The sequence below is a fragment of the Miniopterus schreibersii genome, assembly GCF_964146895.1.
Source record: "Miniopterus schreibersii genome assembly, chromosome: 13".
In the NCBI taxonomy this organism is placed as follows: Eukaryota; Metazoa; Chordata; class Mammalia; order Chiroptera; family Miniopteridae; genus Miniopterus; species Miniopterus schreibersii.
Window position 1 is genome coordinate 60,791,199 of NC_138113.1, and position 20,958 is coordinate 60,812,156.

Below are 20,958 nucleotides of genomic sequence, written 5' to 3' on the forward strand. Positions count from 1 at the left end.
ATGCAGTGATGACCCAGAGAAGGGTTTCTGAATGAATCAATCTGAAAAACTGGCTTATCTTCTAGTAGTATAGTTTAAATAACCCAAAAAGGAGAATATTAACTCCTCTGCAGGGGAAACAGTACACTAAATACGAATGTAAATGTCTCTGAAATTTGAAGCTATTTTACATTTTAATGGTTGGCTCAGAGTGAAGAGGACCCAAAAATAAATGCAATTCTTGGAATGTTAAATTATGTTTTGGATAATCTGGCTTGCTCAAAAATATTTTGTATTTGTTGAATATACTGCACAACAATCTTAGTGAAAACTCTACTATTTTCCTAAATGCATTACTTTATCTCAGTCACTCAGCCTTTCACAGTGTTAATCCTGCACCCAGAATGTCCTGTAGCCCACCCACCCCTACCTCACACCACACATCCATCCCCAGAGACACTTTCTCTATCATCCTGTCCTTCAAAACTCAGTCTTTCTGGGAACTGTCCTAGTTAATTAATTCCACCTTTTATTAAGCTGTCAGGTGCCATTTCTGTCTTCTTATAGCACAAAAATACACACTAAATTCAAAGCTAAATTTTTAGATCATTTGTGGGAGTAAGCACTAAAGATCATCAAGAATTTATTAGTCTAGCCTTCTGGTCAAGATGGCAGTATAGGTAAACACGGTACTCAAATCCTCCCACAACCACATCAAAATTACAACTAAACTGCAGAACAACCATCATTCAGAACTGACTGAACAGAACTCCTACAATTAAGGATATACAGCAGCAGCCACATGAGACTGGTAGAAGGGGCACAGACATGGAACAAAAGGGGCTGGTCCCAAACCCATGTGTGGCGGATAAAATAGGGAGGGATACATTGGCTGCAGAGGTCCCCACTGAGGAGCGAGGGATCCCAGTGCCAGGAAGAGAAGTCCCCATAACTTCTGGCTGTAATAACCAGTGGGGATTGTGGCTGAATGAGACAGAGGCTGCTGGAGTCCCTGGCAGTTCGTCTTAAAGGGACTTACTCTGACTCACTTCCTCTGAGCTCTAGCATTGGGGCAGCAGCATGAAAGGCACCAGGGACATACGGGGAGGAGGAGTCGCTCTTCTCCCAGACAGAAGTTATTGTTCCCTTTGATGAGCCCTCCCCACACAGAGTGGGCAGGTGGGTGCTATAAATGAGTCTCCATCAACCAGTTAACACTGTTTACCCACCCTGGCGTTTCCCTAAGAACCTGCCCCACCCAACTTGCAGGCCCACCCAAGCTATCTTCAGTGGGTTTTCCAGACTAATGGCCTGTCTTGGCTCAGTTTGCTAAAATCTCTCAAACAAGCAGCACCTGGGCTCATACCTCTGGCTAAATTGCCCAAGGCCTGGCACTACCGGCAGCTGGCCTTTGTTTGCAGCTTGGCTTCTTCTGGGTTCCTCCAAGCCAAGCACAAGTAGCAGTCCTCTGCAGATTGCTTTGTAGCTCATGCCGGGTGGCTCTGAGCAGGGCACCACGTGGTGAGATTCAGACCACTTTGAATCACCACCCAACCGCTCCACAAGCACCACACTCAAGGGGCAGACTTAGCAGGCACCAGGGCCCCAATGAAGTAAGTCCGGCTCTGTGGGTGAGCCCCCACACAGCTGATCCTCCATGGTGGTCGCAGACAGTCCTTGCAGCCAACTGGCCTAGGAGTAAATCCCTCCCATTGACGTGCCAAAAGCAATCAAGGCTCAAATACAAGAAGAGGGTGAACACAATCCACATGGGGGGCGCACCTAGAGTGCCCAGCTCGGGTGATTGGGGAGGCTGTGCCACTGAACCCTACAAAACACCTACTACATAAGACCACTCTATGAAGCCCAGGAGACACAGCAGCTCTACCTAACACATAGAAACAAAGAGGGAGGCAGACAACATGAGGATACAAAGAAACATTCCCAAATGAAAGAACAGAACAAAATTCCAGAGAAAGAACTAAACAAAATGGAGACAAGCAATCTACCAGATGCAAGTTTAAAACACTCGTTAAAAGGATACCCAATAAGCCCTAGCCGGTTTGGCTCAGTAGTTAGAGTGTCAGCCTGCAGACTGAAGGGTGCCGGGTTCAATTCCGGCCAAGGGAATGTACCCAGGTTGCAGGCTCAATCCCTGGCCCAGTTTGGGGCATGTGCAGAAGGCAACCAATTGATGTGTCTCGTTCACATCAATGTTTCTCTTTCTCCCTTCCACCCTCGGATGAGGAGGAAAAAAAGGTACTCAATGAACTTAGGGGAAGAGTAGATGCACTTAGAATTTCAACAAAGACACAGGAAACAAAAATGGAACTAGAAACATAAAAATGAACCAGTCAGAAATGAAGAACACATGAACTGAAATGAAGACTACATTACAGGGAACCAACAGTGGAGTAGATGAAACAGAGAATCAAATCAGAGACTGGAAGGCAAGGAAGCGGAAAACACCCAATCAGAACAGAAAAAAGAATCCAAAAAATGAGGCTAGTATAAGGAGCCTCTGGGACAACTTCAAGCATACCAACATTCGCATAATGGGGATGCCAGAAGGAGGAGAGAGAGCGCAAAAAATTGAAAACCTATTTGAAAAAATAATGATGTAAAATTTTCCTAACCTGGTGAAAGAGACATATAAGTCCAGGAAGCTCAGAGAGTCCCAAACAAGAGGAACCCAAAGAGGCCCACACCAAGACACATAATTAAAATGCCAACACTTAAAGACAAAGAGAGAATCTTAAAAGCAAGAGAAAGGCAGTTAGTTACCTACAAGGGAGCTCCCATAAGACTGTTAGCTTACTTCTCAACAGAAACCTTGCAGGCCAGAAAGGAGTGGCAAGAAATATTCAAAGTGATGAAAAGCAAGGACCTACAACCAAGATTACTCTACCCTGCAAAGCTATCATTTAGAATCAAAGAGCATATAAAGAGCTTCCCAGACAAGAAAAAGCTAAAGGAGTTCACCACCACCAAACCAGTATTACATGAAATGTTAAAGGGTCTTCTTAAAGAAGAAAAAGAAAAAAAATAATAAAATGGCAATAAATACATATCATCAATGGAATCTAAAAAACAAAACAAACAAAACAGAAACAAATTCATAGATACAGAGGACATTCTGACAGTTGCCAGATGGGAGGGGGTTTGGGCGATGGTTGAAAAGGTGAAGGGATTAAGAAGTACAAATTGGTAGTAACATAATAATCATGGAGCTATAAAGTACAGCATAGGAAATACAGTCAATAATATTGTAATAACTATGTACGGTGTCACATGGGTATGAGATTTATCAGGATGATCACTTAGTAAGTTATATAATGTCTAACTCTTGGGCTGCACACCCAAAATTAATATATTATTGTATGTCAACTGTAATTGAAAAATAAAAATTATATAAAATAAAAAAAGAAATGTGTTATTCATTAAAGACCATTTACCATGCTCTGTGAACACAAAATGTACATCTCTCTTAAGGTCAGGGACTTCTTTTTTTTAAAATCCTCACCTGAGAATATGTTTATTGATTTTAGAGAGAGAAGGGAGAGAGAGGGGGAGAGAGAGAAACATCAATGTGAAAGACAAACATGGGTTGGCTGCCTCCCATACACACCCCAATCAAGGCTCGAACCCACAACCTAGGTATGTGCCCTGTCCTAGAATCAAACCCGAAACCATTCTGGTGCTTGGGACGATGCTACAACCAACTGAGCCACCCAGCCAGGGGAAGATCAAGGACTTCTTATACATCTTTGTCATCTCCCTTCACCACAACTCTGGTCTCTTCCTCAAACACAGCTCTATGCCTTGCCAGTACTTGGCACTTAGTAAACAACTTTCAACAGAATGAAAGAGCCATTCCTAAAAGGCCACACCAAGACTTCAGCTAAAGAATCATCCTACTTATTAATCAACAATAACTACACTAAGGCCAATACTCTATAAAAGCTTTCATTTTAATTATTTGACTTGTATCAATTTTTACCCATCTTGTTCAAACTAACTTCTAGCCATCTTTGCAATATCTGCATTAGATATCCTTCCTTTAGGCTTTCTAAGCACTTATGCATACAGTTCTGTCTGGAAAATTGTCTATTGCTCTCACTAGCTGCAAACTCCTCAAAGGCAGGCATATGTCTCATGTATTTCTGTCTGTGAGAAGGCACAATACTTGGCTCAGTATCTGTCTGCTAAAGGAAATCAACTCTGGGCATTACTGTAACAGTTCTTACAGTTGTTCTGACAGATAATTGTCTTAAAGTCATGATTCATTTTAGAGCCACAATATAATACTGATATAATCCAAAATATCTTATACTGGATTCTAGTAGAATCAAGCAACATGTTTAAGAAAAACTGGAGAAATTCTCCTGAGGCTCTCATGATTCAATTTTAGACACAGCCATCACTACGGATTTTGTCTAACACCAGTGTTATACTGGAGCACTGAGACCCACTGAATCCAAGGTGTTTACTGGCTCTAGCCTCAGTCTGACAAAATACAAGAAGGCGAAGCCTGCACTGACATCAAGGCTCTGTGTAACATTTCAAATTCATGTTTGTCAGAGCTGGTTTGTCTTCTTTTAACATTCATTCTATTTTAATTCTGTTTCATTCTCAAAAAGTCATGATACATTTATACCCTTCTCCCCAGCTGGGCCAAGTTCTGTGAGGGTCATTCTTTTCCACCTTTACTGTCACTACTATGTTGGCCCTTATATTTCTACTTGGACTAGCCCAATAGTCTAACTGGATTCTCTATTTCCAGTTTTCCTTCTGTTAAATCCATTAGTCACAATGCTACCAAATCAGTTTCCCTTTAAGTCAGTGGTTCAGAAAGTTGGATAATTTTGTCATGTCCTCTCCCCCCTAACACTTGGCAATATCTGGAGACATTTTTGGTTGTCATAACTGGGGGAGTGCTACTGGAATCTAGTGGTAGAGGCCAGGGATGCTGCTAAATATCCTATAAAGCACAGGCCAGCCCCTCCCACAACAAAGAATGATCTGGCCATATATCACCTTGCTACTTTGGGCCAGTCATTTCAATTGTTTGAGTGTCAGTTTCCACATTGGTAAAATGGGGTTAAAGTACCACATTAAAGGGCTGTGAGGAGGACTGCCTGAGAACACTGAACACTATGCCTCAGCACTGGGTACTTTCACACATTTTCTAAAAATTGCTGTTACTTTCGTTATTTTTCTCAGACAGAACTATTCTCACGAAAAGGCTGGAACAGACACTGATAATGGGACAAAAGCTCACCAGGAGAGGATTTAAAATAAGAGGTGTTGCTCAGCCGCCACAGCTCAGTGGTTGTGTGGACCTATGAACCAGGAGGGCACGGTTCCATTCCCAGTCAGGGCACATGCCCAGGTTGTGGGCTCGATCCCCAGTAGGGGGAATGCAGGAGGCAGTTGATCAGTGGCTCTCTTATCATTGATGCTTCTCTCTCTCTCCCTCTCTCTCTGAAATCAATAAAGCATATTAAAAATAAATAAAATAAGGAGTGTTTTTCTGGGCCTGGATAAACTGTGTCAATAATGTAAGCAAGGCTGCTGAACAATGGTTAGAACTAGTGCTGCTAGCCCGGAAAGATGTTAGTGCCATTATCAAAAAATGCAGTGAACAGATTTAGAAAATTGTAGGCTGATGAGCCTGCCATTGGAAAGAAAAGGGCTGCATTGAGATGTTGTAGACTGAGAAGTGACACACTAACCTCTTCTAGGACAGAACTACCAAACTACAGGAAAACTATGGATAGGATGTATCTGGAATATGTGAAATCCGACAGGCAGGACTTTTCATGAGAGCCTTGTGGAAGCATGGCTTGGGTACGATGACACTTGGGTAGATCCGTAATCAATGGAGTCACTGCACCAAAAGTGGCACCTTGCCCAATACCCTAAATGGGCATCTCCATTTTCTCTCCAAACCCACTTCCTTTCTGTTGCAACTGAGGAATTTTCCCTCTATTACATGAGGACAAACCCTCCACAAGTATTCTGGGCACAGTCTCCCAAAGACCTTCCTCTGCCAGTTACCTCATCTCTACCCCAGATCTCCACCATCCCTTCCAACTTCAAACATGCCTCACCAGCCTCCATCCTACCCGCCCTGGCCCTACCGTTTCTGCCCATGTCGCAGCACCTCCCAAACCCTTCCAGTCAGCCTTCTGGAAAGAGTTGTTCTAACAGTGTCCACTTCCTCTCCTCTCAACTGACTTCCGCTCCTACCACTCGGCTAACACATTCAAAGGCACTCTTCTGTCCTGTTTTACTGTGAGGTTCTGAACTTGCACTCAGCCAAAACAGAATGAAAAACGAAAGTACAGGACGAAGGGCACTTTACAGCAGCAGCAACTTTAAAAAGAGATTTTAATAACAGTAAGTTCAGAATGAGTCACGATCTTGGAGGAGCAGAATACACAGTCACTCTGTGTACTGGTCAGAAAGCGCTTGGATTCAGTTCTTAAGATATCTCACAGCCCAGCCGGGGGTGGCTCAGCGGCCGAGCATCGACCTAGGATCCGGGAGACGGAGGTTCGATTCCCGGTCAGGGCACAAGCCCGGCTGCGGGCTTAACTCCCAATGACTCATCACTGATGTTTCTTTCTGTCTCTCTCTCCCTCTCCTTTCCTCTCTCTGAAATAAAGATATATTTAAGAAAAAAAAGATATCTTACAAAAAAAGACTTTTAAACTATCATTGCTGCCTGAAATTGCCGTCTGCTGCCCTGGGGAACGCGTGCAGGTAGGAAGGCTCACCTGGCAAAGGGCAAGGCCCTTCTTGAATGAGCACAGCTTTAAACGTTTCCTGTAAACTCAAGACGAAACTAACCTGCCCGGCGGTCCAGCCGGAATCATACCCTTACGTCTAGTAAGCGACAACGTACCCGAGTTCCAGTCCAGACTCTCTGACTCAGAGTTAAACCCCGTTTTCTGGCTCAGGGTAGAAAGCCCGGGCACGTTTCAAGGAGGTCGAGACCGAGCGCCACCCAGGCGCCGCTGGCGCGGGAGGGTCCGCGGACGCCCGGCTCTGGGGAGCGCGGCTCCTTCCCCCCGACTCCGGGAGGCGCCGGGCGAGGGGGCCCGCAGGGGCGACCCCGAGGCTCTCCAGGGCAGAGCCACACTCCTCCCCGTCGATTTTAATTTCTTTCCTTGCCCCCCGAGGGGCCCAAGGCGAGGACCTAAGCCCGTGGGCAGGCTGGCGTCCTCCGGACAGCACCTGGGGGCCGCCGGGCGGTCACCGGCCACCGACGGCGCCCCGCCCCGGCCGCCCCCCCCGGGGACCCCGTGGAGACGCGAAGTCCTCTCGCCAGGACCGCCCGCAAGACGCCCCGCCCCCCGCCCCGTCCGCTCACCCGCGGGGGCCGCGGGCTCCGTGAGGTTCCCCAGGCCGTCCTCGCTGTAGATGACCACGGCCGAGGCGTTCCTCCGCGCCGCCGCCGCCACCTTGTCCCGCAGCGCGCAGCCCCCTCGCGCCACCAGGGCGACCCAGGGCGCGGCCCCCCGGCCGCCGGGCGCGGGCACCGCGAAGCGCGTGCCGGGCGCGCAGCCCTCGGGGTCGCGGTCGGCGGCGCGCGGGGCGCCCACCAGGCCCAGCGCGCCCGCCCTGGGGGAGCCGTCGCCGAAGCGGCCGCTCTCGGAAACGCTGCACACGGTGCGGTTCGTGAGCCGGTCCACGTACTCCAGGCTCACCACGGCCGAGTACCACTCGAGCGCCCGGCCCCGGGCCCCGGGCGCGCACAAGGCCAGCGCCAGCAGCGCCAGCAGCGCCAGCGCGCCGCGCGCCCCGCAGCCGGCCTCGGGCCGCGCCATGGCCCCGCGCGACGAGGAGCGGCCGGGCCGCGGGGACTCCCAGGGCCTGCGGGGGCGGGGGCGCCGAGGCGAGCGCGCACCCAGCCGGCCCCGAGCGCAGCCGGACGGCGGGCGGGGCGGCGCAGGCGCACCTGGCGGGCGGGGCGGGGCGCTGGGGGCGGGGCGGCGCGGCGCACGCGCACCTGGCGGGGCGCAGGGGGCGGGGCGCGGGGGAGAGGAGGTGCGGGAAGGGGCGGGGCGAGCGCGGGGCGGGGCGCGGGCCCCTGGCCCCTCCCCCGGGCGGGCGGTGAGGGGCGCGCGGGCTCCCCGCTCCCCGCGCGCGTCCCTGGGTCCGGCCGCCCCGCGGGCCCCGCGCGGGGAGGGGACGGGCGGCGGCCCCGGGCCCCGTGCGCCCTGAGCGAGCGGGCCGCCGGCGCCCCGGAAGGAAGACGTGGCCGCCCCGAAAGGGGAAGCTTCTCCGCGGCGTGGGAGCGGGATTGTGTAAAATCGCTCAGCGGATGCTCGCGAAGAGTTTACTGTGGCAAACGACCTGCTTCTCTAAGACATTTTTAAAATTAAAAAAAATGCAAAGCTACCCACGTTTTCCAGATACGTTTTGCTACCAATTTTGCAATGGTGATGGATTCCTTAAGGCTTTTCTCGAGTAGTATGCTCACAAGGACCCCTTGTATGATGTTTTTAATATATAACCTGTAGTTTTGAAATAACTGCATCAAACTTAAATTGTACAGTAATAAATAAAAAGAGACAGAAGTACCTGTTTGGATGAAAATGAACCTGCCCTGGATGGAAAGCCTTCCTGCCGCGGGAGAGAAGCTAAGGTTTCGGACTCATCTCTGAATAGGGGTCTGTGCTGGTCACAAGCAGGCTGTTGCCACTCGCAGCAGGTCTTTTTCTTGGGCCTTAAATTCTCTTGCATTTCCCGTTTGTCATCAACCTCTCTTGGACTACATTTTAAAACTATGCTCCAAAATGCACCTGCCCCACAACCCCTAAGTTTTCCTTTAAGTTGAAATCTCTCCCTTTCTCATCAGGAAACTAATTTTAAAAGGCTGAAATGAAAAGAGCCCTAGGCAGTTTGCCCCGTGGTTAGAGCTTTGCCCTCGGAGGGTCCCAGGCTCTCTTCCTGTCAAGGGCACGTGCCCGGTTGCCTAGACTAAGGGAGCTACAGCAGGGCAGTGGCAGCAGGCGGGGCAGGTCCGCGTGCTGTTGGAGAGCCGGCCAGGTGGAATTTCTCCGTTGCTAGTGGGAACAAGAACTTCCAGGGGCCCCCACTGGAGGATGAGATGTGATAGAAAGCTTTATTTGCGTGGGATTACATTCCTCGGTTTGCAAAGTCCCATTTCCCTTAAACCAGTCCTGGAAAAGGTGCAGCTGGGGGTTCATCAGAGCTAGAAGCAAAGCCAGCGTCCAGAGCGTCTGTTCCATGTGGAACCGAGTCCAGCAGAGCAGCAGGCTAGCTGTATCCATGATTTCATTGTGGGTGGGGTCTACATGCCCACCGTGCGAGCTTCAGAGCCCTGCCAGCCGTGAGCAGGAGAGAGAAGAGCGAGAGAGTTCCTGTGTTTAGGAGCTTAAATACCAAGTCTTCCAGAGCTTCAGCGGCCACGGCTATATGCCTTCTCTGGCCGATGCCCTGGTCCCAGGTATGACTGACAGACAAGCACCCTCCCCTACATCGCCTAGACTGTACTGAGCATGCGCCTATTCATTTTATGTCCCGTTCCTTCCCCCAGGATCTGCAGGGAACAGACTTGGAGCATGTAAAACTGTAGCTTTCTGGTGAAGTACAGCGCTCCCATCTTAGCACTCCCATCTTAGCACTCCCATTTTCTACCCTTGCAACTGCTACTTTGGAGATAAGCAAGAGCAACAAATTTTGGTAGAAACAATAACCTCTTTCCCTCCCCTGGATCTTTGTAAACTTTGTAAAAGATTTCCGCCCGTAAAAATTCCAGGGAATAGTTAACCAAGAAGGTTAATTAACGCTTATCTTAGCTTCTGTCTACCACTTTGCTAGTCCCCCACTTGCCTCCCCTTAGTCAAATAGAATGTAGTTTTTGCCTTTATATTCTCCCTGCAAAGACTGTTCTGAGCTGCGAGTTTTGTTCAGGGCAGGCATCTGCTCGCAGCTGCTGGCTCATAAATCTCCAAACGATCTATTTGGTCTCTGTGTGAATTAGTTTTGCATAAGCCAGGTATAACATTTGGAGGCCCCAGCGAGATCTAATTCTAAAATTTCTCCAGGCTTCTGGGCCTCCGCGACTGGCCTGCCGGGGAATTCCCTTCACAGGATGGGTACCCTCTGAAGAAGTGCCAAGGCTCCGCGACGAGGACTTCTCCCCTGTGGGTCAGAAGCTGATGCCCTGTGGCCATCGATCCGTTTAGAGTCTCTCAGGATGCATCCAGAGGTAAGATATAATTTTAAATTATTTCTTGGTTAGACTAGTCTCTGTATTCTCACCAATGAGGGCCAGACGTGGCCGTCCTAATTGTGCGGGGTCCTTCCTTGGGTCGGGACACAGACAGAAGGATTTACCTGGTTCTGAAACCTATAGAGGTCCCACTCAGGTTTTGTCGGGTGGGAATGTCATAACCTCTGAACAAGTGTTGTGTGAATGTGTCTGTAGTCCCATAGCTTTCGCTACGGGATCTGAGTGGGCCCTAATCTGATTCTGTAGTCGGCCACAACGACATAGCGGTGACTCAGCTCTGGCTGACCAGGCCCGGGGTGTACACGGGTGCACCTTAGTCAAGGCCGAACTAAGTTGCCGAGAGGCAGTGGGCAGAAGGGGCATCTGAGAGGGTCCCTTCGGGGACCTCCCCTCTCCTTTGTCTCTGACACCGTGCACAGAAAGATCTGGGTTCAAGGAATACATAGAATTTATAAGTTTGTTCAGTTTCTCTTACTTCACTTAGTCTCCATACGTTAGTCCCCCTGGGTTACGATTTCGCTTCTCTTGTCTCAGCTGTCTTAGAGGATCTTTCTTGGTGGGGTCCTATCCCGTTCTCTTTTGAAGTCTGCTCTCTCTGAAGATCTCGGGCCTCTGACCGCGTGCTGCACCCGAGACCCGGTCTTCTCCATGCCTCCCCCTCCTCCGTCGGGGCCGCCTGTGCCCACCTGTCTCCTAATCTGATTCCCTTCCCACGGGGCGGGCGGCGGGACTCGGCCTTCGCCTCCTTCCCAACGCGTCGGGGGGCTTTCTCCTCTATTCCCTTGGCCGCACTGATTGTTTTCATCAGTTTCACCAAGGGCGGGGGTAGTTAAAAAATCAGAACTCCGCTCCAGGGTGTGCTCGACTGTGAGGAAAAGGCTGGTTTGCGCACAGGGGTTGTGGGGAGCCCCTCTCAGGAGGCGCTGTCATCCTCTGGTGCCCCCCTCAGGCCCCATTTCCTCCTTAGGGGCCTTGCGGGAGGTGCACCCTCCTCTAGCACTGTTCTTCCCTGCGGGAGCCCTGCCTGCTGACGGGGACTCGAGGGGAAGATCCCCTTTTCTTGTTCACACTCCCTTCTTGGCTAGCGACCTATACAACTGGAAAGCCCAGAATCCCCCTTTCTTGGAAAAACTGCAGGCCCTTACCGGGCTACTAGAGTCTGTGTTTCACACCCATCGCCCCACATGGGACAATTGTCAGCAACTCATGGTTACCCTGTTCACTTCTGAGGAACATGAAAGAATTAAAAAGGAGGCCCGCAGGCAGCCTTAGGCCCTGGAGGGGGTTCCTTAGAAGAGAATAGAGATAGGATTGAACAACCTTTTCCCACAAATCGGCTGGAGTAGGACCCCTTTCCTCTAAGAGAACAACAGCCTAAGGGGCCACTGGGAACTCCGCACAATATCCTTGGACATCCCAATGGAGACTGTTGACCTAGGCAAAAATACTGTCACTGATTCTTTCCTTGTAATCTCGGATTGTCCCTATCCCCTCCTGGGAAGGGACCTCCTCTGCAAGCTTCGAGCCACCTCTCACTCCACAGTGCCCACTAGACTTTGCCCCCCAGAGGCTGGGCTTTCCTTATGCATGGGATGACCTCTCTGTGGAGCATCCCTGGGGCTCAGGGGGACACTACCTTCCCGGAATAGTGTTCAGGCTGTGCCACAGCCCAGTGCCTTCCAGCAAGCATGCCAGCCTTTGCCTGCCAGTCAGCCGTGCACAGAGCCTGTAAGGCCTATAGAGAAGCCGGTGCAGGATGCTGAGAAGACTATATGGCTGCCCAGCTGCAGGAAAGAGCAGCTCCAGCCCCAGCTCAATGAGCACCCTGGGGCACCCATTGTTATCGGAGATAGCACAGTTCCCCACACCCCACCAACACTCCCACCCTGTGCCCAAGAGCACCAGTCTCTTCTACAGAACCTGGCTGCCTACCGTGACTGTCTGGATGTGCAGACACCCGAGGCCACACCTAAGCCTGATCCAGCCCCAGTCCACAAGGACAGCTATGACAAAGACTCCAGGGGAACCCTGTCTACCCAGGAGGCCCCTTTGAGGGTGCATTGCTCACTTAGGGAGGAAGTGGCACTGCACTTGAGTGTAAAGAAACCCATGGCAGAGGCTCCTCCTATCAAGGTCCCTAGTCCTGCGGTATTCGCCAAGCTCCCTGTAGCTGTGGGGGTGCTAGATGCAGGGAGCGCAGTCTCGGAGCTGCCTGGGGTGCCAGTGACCACAGAGACCACCCCAAAGACCAACCTCCACAGCTCCGTGGCCTTCATGTTCCGAAAATTCAAGATCCTCTGCCCGGCACCCTTGTCTGCAGCTATGGCCCCATCTGTGCCCACCTCAGTCCCTTCCTCTGACCAGCCTGCACCCACCCCTACATCTGTGCCCACTGGACTACAGATTCTCAAACAGCCCTTGCCCATGGCCTGCTTTGATCTGGCACTGCCCAGTTCTCCAGGTGTATTCGTGGCCACCCCAGCACCTACTCTGCCTCCATCACCTGCTTTAGCCCAGGCTCCGACTCCAGCTTCTACCCTTGTCACAGTGGATTCCCCAGAGCAACACTTTGCACGATTGCATGAATCCCTGTGTGATGCCATCTCGGGCTCAGTGGCCCACTCCCCACCTGAGAAGCTGTGAATGGATTGAGATGGCTGGGCCTTGGGGCGGGGCAGCACGGCAGGATGGCCAGGCAGTGCAGGGGCTGTTGGGCAAGCTGCTGTCCCAGTGCAGCGCTTTGTGTGCACCTGGCAGTGCCCCTTCCCCCATGTGGTGAGGGTTGGCACCATCCTCGTGCCCATCCACCGGGTGAAGGAGCAGCTCTTCCCAAGGCGGCCACCCGCTTCTGTGGACCACGTGCTGCAGGAGCACCGCGTGGAGCTCCGGCCCACCGCATTGTCAGAGGAGAAGGCACTGCGGGAGCGAGCCCTGCGTAGCTGCTCCCCACGCATGCTGAAGTCGCTGGCACTGCGCCAGCTGCCTGACATACCCTGACCTGCTGGGCCCACAGTGGCGTGACTGTGGACGCCGCCAGCTGAAACCCATCCTGGCCAGAGATGAGCCAGGGAGCCTATCTCTGGCTCAGAAGACTCCCATCTCCAAGGCCAGGAAGCCAGGGAGGAAGCTACCAACTCCTGGTCAGAGAAAGCAGAGGCAACTGCCAGGGGAGGGTCCTGCTCTGCCTCACCCGCCCCCGATGCCAGTGCCAGCCCACCCGGCCACACACTGAGGGCCCGCTGCCGAAGCCTGCTGGAAACCGCCGGCTTAGTGGCCTGGCACCGCCCACTGAGGGCCACAAGGCCTCAGGAGCAGCTGGGCCCTCACCCTGCCCACAGCTGTTAGGTGGCCAGAGCCATCTCCTGGAGCATTGGTGGCTGGAGCTGTTTGATAGCTACTGCCCGGTAATCTCTCTCTGCCCCTCCATTCTGCCAGCCCAGCTTGGCGAGGAGACATGCCCTTGGAGTCTCTCCGGTTCTCACCCTGCCTCCCACCCCCAGCTGGGCTGAGAGTCCCTGAGCATATAACTTGAGGTCCCTTATTAGAAACAACTGATTTCTGTTTCGTCCTGAAAAAAGACATGTGGGCTTTGGAGCCCCACTGGCTTGGGGTCAGACCCTGGCTCCTATGTTTCTTGCTGTGTAATTGGGCAAGTCCCTTCCTCTCGAGCCCTTATTTACCCATTTGTAAAGCAGGACAACACAGCCTACCTCGCAGGGTGGGTGTGGGGGTGACGCCTGACACACACCAGTTATAGTTCGCTCTCTGCTCCCTCCGCAGGACAGGGGCCCAGCTCCCAGCCAGTGCCCGGAGTTTGAGGCTGAGGCAAACGGAACCTCCAGAAAGTCTTAATACGTCCTAGGACTCGGTTCTCTTGGTTTGATACAGTGTACAGTGTATACGACTCCCATACGCTTCAGAGCCGCCCCCAGGAACGCCTGGGCTGCAGCCCCAGTGTTTGGGGCTGGGCCCTAAGCCTCAGCCCTGGGGGAGCCTGCCCTTCCCCTCTGCCTCACACTCGCCCTTAGTGCCGCCCCGTCTCCTTACCCGCCTGACCTCCTTCATTAGAGGTAGAATTAACCCTGTAAAAGGAACCCCCCTCAGAACTGAGGACCATTCTCTGCCCTTCGCAGGAGAATCAAGTTCATTGTCATCACCTTTACAAACAGCAGTGGGAATGAAGTCGAGCACATGGAGCACCCCATCTCAGCACCCCGCCTTCTACCCTTACGATCGATACTTTGGAGATAAGCAAGAGCAACAAATTGTGGTAGAAGCAATAACCTCTTCCCCTCCCCTGGCTTTTTGTAAACTTTGTAAGAGGTTTCCACCCTTAAAAATTCCAGGGAATAGTTAACCAAGGTTAATTAACGCTTCTCTTAGTTTCTGTCTACTGCTTCACTAGTCCCCCGCCTGCCCCCTTGGCCAGAGAGAATGTAGTTTTTGCCTTTATATTCTCCCTGCGAAGACTTCGGGGCTGCGAGTCTGTTTAGGGTGGGAGTCTGCTCGCAGTCACTGGCTTATAAATTTCCAAATGGTCAATTTGGTCTCTGTATGAATTGGTCTCGAGTAAGATGGGTGTAACAATGGCGTGCCTATGTTATCTGGCCTTCCCTTTGCTCCTTTCCTCTTAATTAATAACTAGGTTAATTATAGTGCTGTCATTAGGACCCCCACATTGTGTTCCAGCAAAACATACTTGTAGTTCCCAGAACGAGCCTTGCAGTTCCATGCTACGTTTTACAAAATCCTTTACTATGTCCCAAAATCCTGCTTCTGGCTCTTGTCCTGGCAAACATTAACTTAATCTTCAAGTTTTGTGGGTTTTTTTGTTGTTTTTTAAATTTTCTTTATCCATGCATTCACTGGTTGATTCTTGTATGTGCCCTGATCCAGGATCGAACCCACAACCTTGGTGTATGGGGACAGTGCCCTAACCAACTGAGCTACCTGGCCAGGGCCGTCTTCAAGTTTTAACTCAAAAGTTATTTATTCTGTGAGACCTTCCCTGGTTCCTAAAGGCAAACTTAGGTGCTCCTCCTATTTTCCATGTTGTGTATATTACACTTACCCATTACTGTTATAACAGCAGCATTGCTTTCCAATACCATTCCTAGCCTTTTAATGACACAGTTTCCTGAGGGCCAGGATTGCATCTTTGCTGTTTTCATGAGTCTACCTCAGCCAGCAGAACTTCATGTCTGTCTAATCAATGTGTCTAAAAAAGAGCAAAGCAGCCCCAGCGGGATTGGCCTGAGGATCCAAGGGTGTCAGGTTCGATTCCCAGTCAAGGGCACATATCTCGGTTGCAGGCTCAATCTCCGGCCCCAGTCAGGGCGCATGTGGGAGGCAACCAATCGATGTGTTTCTCTCACATCCCCCCCCTTCCTTTTCCTTCCATTCTCTCTGAAAAGCAATGGAAAAAATATCCTTGAGTCAGGATTAAAAAAATAAAAAGAGCAAAGTAGCTCTTTTGGCTCTTTCAGAGTCAAGGACTCGTGATTGTTGAGCAGGCATGTTGCTCAGTGAAGTCCAACAGGTTAACAGGAACAGGCCTTATAGCTGCTGAGCCCCTAGACACCCGAGGTTCTTGGTTTTTAGTTTTCATTACCAACTCCAGGCCCCTGATCCAAAGCTGTCACCACTGACTCAAGCCGTCACCTACACTAGCTGCCAAGTGCCACTCAGTCTCTTCAGTTCCCCTCCCCTACGGTCCCAGAAGAAAACTGACAGGACTCACCCCACCATTCTTTATGCAGGGGGTGGGGCCAGGCTGGTGTCATTATCTTTTCTTCTTTTTTTAAATTTATCTTTATTGTTGAAAGTATTACAGATGTTCCCTTTTCTCCCCACTGATCCCCTCCACCCCGCATCTGCCTACCCCCAGGCCTGCCCCAAACCAATGTCCGAGTCCATAGGTTACGATTATACACATATCAGTTCTTTGATTAATCTCTCCCTACCCTCCCCCACCCCCGCCGTCCCTCTGAGACCCCTCAGTCGGCTCCATGCTTCTCTATCTCTGGACCTATTTTGTTCATCAGTTTATTTTGTTCATTAGATTCCACATATGAGTGAGATCACGTGACACTTGTCTCTTTCTGCCTGGCTTATTTCACTCAGCATAATTCTCTCCAGTTCCATCCACACCGTTCCAAAGTGTAAACGATCCTTTTTCTTTACAGCTGCATAGTGTCCACGGTGTGAATGTCCCCCAGCTTTTCATCCATCAGCTACTGATGGGCACTGGGGCTGTTTCCAGATCTTAGCTGTTGTAAACTGTGCTGCTGTGAACATCGGGGTGTGTATATCCTTTCTGATTAGTGTTTCAGGATTCTTAGGATATATTCCTAGGAGTGGGGTCACTGGGTCAAAAGGCAGCTCCATTTTTAATTTTTTGAGGACCCTCCACACTGTTTTCCACAGTGGCCGCCCCAGTCTGCATTCCCACCAGCAGTGCACCAGGGTCCCCTTCCCCACACCCTCGCCAGCACATGTCGTTTGTTGATTTGTTGATGGAGCCATTCTGACAGGTGTGAGGTGAGACCTCATTGTGGTTTAATTTGCATCTCTGATGATTAGCGATGTTCAGCATTTTCTCATGTGTCTCTTGGCCTCTGTGTGTCCTCTTTGGAGAAGTGTCTATTCAGGTCCTTTGCCCATTTCTTAATTGGATTGTTTGCCTTTCTTTTGTTAAGTTGTATGAGTTCCTTATATATTTTGGATATTAATCCCTTATCAGATGTGCTGTTGTCAAATATGTTCTCCCACACAGTGGGCTCCGTTTCGTTTTGCTGATGGTTTCTTTGCTGGGCAGAAGCTTTTTACTTTGATGTAGTCCCATTGGTTTATTTTCTCCTTTGTTTCTCTTGCCCTAGGAGATGTACCAGCAAACATATTGCTGCAGGAGATGTCTGAGATTTTGCTGCCTATGTTTTCTTCTAGGGTTTTCATGGTTTCATGTCTCACATTTAAGTCTTTTATCCATTTTGAGTTTATTCTTGTGTATGGAGGAAGTTCGTGGTCTAGTTTCATTTTTTTGCATGTTCCTGTCCAATTTTCCCAGCACCACTTATTGAAGAGACTGTCCTTACTCCATTGTACGCTCCTGCCTCCTTTGTCAAATATTAATCGAGTGTAATGGCTTGAGTCGATTTCTGGGTTCTCCGTTCTGTTCCACTGATCGACATGTCTGATCTTGTGCCAGGACCAGGCTGTTTTGATTACAGTGGCTTTTAGTATAACTTGACATCTGGTATTGTGATCCCTCCAACTTTGTCCTTCTTTCTCAAGATGGCTGTGGCTATTTGAGGGCTTTTTGGTTCCATATATATGTTTGAAGTGTTTGTTCTAGATCTGTGAAATATGCTGCTGGTATTTTAATAGGGATTGCATTGAATCTATAGATTGCTTTGGGTACTATGGACATTTTAATGATGTTAATATTTCCAGTGCAGGAAAACAGTATATTCTTCCACTTGTTTATATTTTCCTCTATCTCTTTTTGCAACATCCTGTAGTTTTCTGAGTACAGGTCTTTTACCTCCTTGAATAAGTTTATTCCTAAGTATCTTAATTTTGTGTTGTTGCAGTGGTAAATGGGATTGCTTTCTTAGTTTTCCTTTCTGAAAGAACATTATTGGTGTATAAAAATGCCATCAATTTCTGGGAGTTAATTTTGTATCCTGCTACCTTGCCAAATTAATTTATTAAATCTAGTAGTTTTGGGGGAGAGTTTTTAGGATTTTCTATGTACAATATCATGTCATCTGCAAATAATGACAGTTTTACTTCCTCCTTTCCAATTTCAATGCCTTTTCTGTTTTCTTCCTGTCTGAGGGCTGTCGCAAGGACTTCCAGTACTATGTTGAATTAGAGTGGTGAAAGCAGTCACCCTTGTCTTGTTCCTGTTCTTCAGGGAAAGGCTTTTAGTTTTTGCCCATTGAGTATGATGTTGGCTGTAGGTTTGTCATATGTGGCCTTTATTATGTTGAGGTGTGATTCTTCTGTTCCCACTTTGCTGAGAGTTTTTATTAAAAATGGTTGCTGGATTTTATCAAATGCTTTTTCTGCATCTATTGATATGATCATGTGATTTTTGTCTTTCAGTTTGTTTATGTCATATATCAATCACATTTATTGATTTGCGAATATTGTACCAGCCTTGAATCCCTGGAATAAATCCCAGTTGGTCATGGTGTATGATCTTTTTAATATATTGCTGGAACCAATTTACTAATACTTTGTTTAGGATTTCAGTATTTAGGTTCATCAGAAATATTGGCCTATAATTCTCTTTCTTTGTGTCTTTATCTGGTTTTGGAATTAGGCGAATGCTGGCCTCGTAAAATGAGCTGGAAGTGTTCCTTCCTCTTGGATTTTTCGAAATAGTTTGAAGAGGGAAGGTGTTCTATTTTGAATGTTTGGTAAAACTCCCCTGTGAAGCCATCCGGGCCACGGCTTTTGTGTGCTGGGAGCCCTTTGATTACTGCTTCAACTTCATCAGCAGTTACTGGCCTATTCAGGTTTTCTAACTCTTCCTGACTGAGTTTTAGAAGGTTGTGTTTTTCTAGGAATTTGTCCATTTCATCCAGGTTCTCCAGCTTAGTAGCGTATAGTTGTTCATAGTATTTTCTTACAATCTTTTGTATTTCTGATTTTATGTGGGTCCTCTCTCTTTGTTTCTTGATGAGTCTGGCTAAAAGTTCACCAATCTTGTTTATCTTTTCAAAGAATCAGCTCTTGGTTTCACTGATCTTTCGTATTGTTTTTTTAGTCTCTATGTCATTTATTTCTGCCCTGATCTTCATTATTTTCTTCCTTCTACTCTGGGCTTTTCTTGTTCTCTTCCTAAGTTCTTAAGTTGTAGGGCTGGAGAGTCTATTAGAAGTTTTTCTTGTTTTTTCAGATAGGCTTGCAGTGCTATGAACTTTCCTCTTAGGACTGTTTTGCTGTGTCCCATAGACTTGAGTTTGTTGCGTGTTCATTTTCATTTATTTCCAGGAAATTTTTGATTTCTTTCTTGATCTCATTGTTTAATAACATGCTATTTAGCTTCCATGTGTTTGAATGTTTTTGAGTGTTTTTACTTTAGTTGATTTCTAATTTCATGCCATTGTGATCCAAGAAGATGATTGATATGATTTCAATCTTCTTAAACTGGTAGAAACTTACTTTTTGTCCTAACATGTCTATTTTTGAGAATGTCCCATGTGCACTTGAGAAGAGTACATATCCTGTAGCTTTGGGGTGAAATGTTCTCTAAATATCAATTAAATCCATCTGATCTAGGGCGTCATGTAAGATCACTGTTTCCTTATTGGTTTTTTGTTTGGAAGATCTATCCAGTGAAGTCAGTGGGGTGTTAAAGTCCCTTCCTATGACTGTATTGCTGTCAATCTCTCCCTTAACGTCCTCCAGAGGTTTTAAAAAAAATAAATGTAAGTGCTCCAATATTGGGTGCATATACGTTTATCAGGGTTATATCCTCTTGTTGGATCAATCCCTCTAGTATTATGTAGTGACCTTTCTTGTCTCTCCTTATAGTCTTCATTTTGAAGTCTGTTTTGTCAGATATGAGTATTGCTACCCCAGCTTTTTTTTTCATTTCCATCTCCATGGAAAAAACTTTTCCATCCCTTCACTCTCATCCTATGTGAGTCTTTTGTTCTGAGGTGGGTCTCTTGTAGACAGCATATAGTTGGGTCATATTTTCTTATCCATTCAGCTACCCTATGTCTTTTGATTGGAATATTTAAGGCTATTAAATGCTCCAACCTTAAATTCACATTTAAGGTTATTATTGATAGATATTTATCTATTGCCATTTTAATTCTTTATGCCTGTTTCTCATTTTCTCTATTTCTACTTCTCATTACAGCAGTCACTTTAACATTTCTTGCAATGATGGTTTGGTGGTGATAAAATCCTTTAGCCTTTTTTTGCCTGGGGAGCTCTTTATATCACCGTCTATTTTGAATGATAGTCTTGCTGGATAGAGTAGTTTTGGTTTCAGATTCTTGTTTTGCATTACCTTGAATACTTCATGCCATTCCCTTCTGGCCTGTAGAGTTTCTGATGAGAAGTCAGCTGACAGCCTTATGGGAGCTTCTTTGTAAGTAACAGATTGTTTTTCTCTTGCTGCCTTTAATAGTCTCTCTTTGTCTTGAAATTTTGGCATGATGTGTCTGTGCGTGGGCCGCTTTGAGTTCTTCTTGCTCGGAACGCTTTGTGCCTCCTGAACTTGTGTGACTTTTTCCTTCACCAGGTTAGAGAAGTTTTCTGCCATTATTTCTTCAAACAAATTCTCTATACCTTGCTTATTCTCTTTCCCTTCTGGTACTCCTATGATGTGAATATTGGTATGTTTCATGTTGTCCCACAGCTCCCTTAAACTGTCCTGTTTTTTAATTGTTTTTTCTTTTTGGATCACTGATTTTTTTTTACCCTGTCTTCTATTTCACTGATCCAATTCTCAGCTTCCTCTAATCTACTGTTCATTCCTTCCAATGTATTCTTTATTTCTGCTATGTCATTCTTAATTTCCTTCATAGTTTCCCTATCTTTTCTCACATTCCTTACAATCAGTATTCTGAACTCTATATCTAATAGATTGCTTATCTCCATTTCACTTAACTCTTCATGTGGAGAATTCTCTTCTTCTTTCATTTGGGGCTTGTTTTTTTTTTGGTCTCCCCATTTTGTTGCCT

General features: G+C 48.2%; 1 protein-coding gene and 1 pseudogene across 2 annotated transcripts in view; one reads left to right on the forward strand and one right to left on the reverse strand.

Moving 5' to 3' along the window:
- RNF149 (ring finger protein 149) overlaps positions 1 to 7,873 on the reverse strand; it is a 30,400-nt gene extending 22,527 nt beyond the window's left edge. Inside the window, exon 1 of the mRNA XM_081157064.1 lies at positions 7,358 to 7,873. Within this exon, the coding sequence (XP_081013190.1) occupies positions 7,358 to 7,814 (457 nt within the window). The 5' untranslated portion in view covers positions 7,815 to 7,873. The remainder of the gene's footprint in view (positions 1 to 7,357) is intronic.
- Positions 7,874 to 9,429: 1,556 nt separating this feature from the next.
- LOC308566301 (uncharacterized protein C15orf39-like) overlaps positions 9,430 to 20,958 on the forward strand; it is a 41,330-nt pseudogene continuing 29,801 nt past the window's right edge. Inside the window, exons 1-2 of the transcript in view lie at positions 9,430 to 9,460; positions 11,752 to 13,653. The product of the transcript in view is annotated as an uncharacterized protein C15orf39-like (transcript). The remainder of the gene's footprint in view (positions 9,461 to 11,751; positions 13,654 to 20,958) is intronic.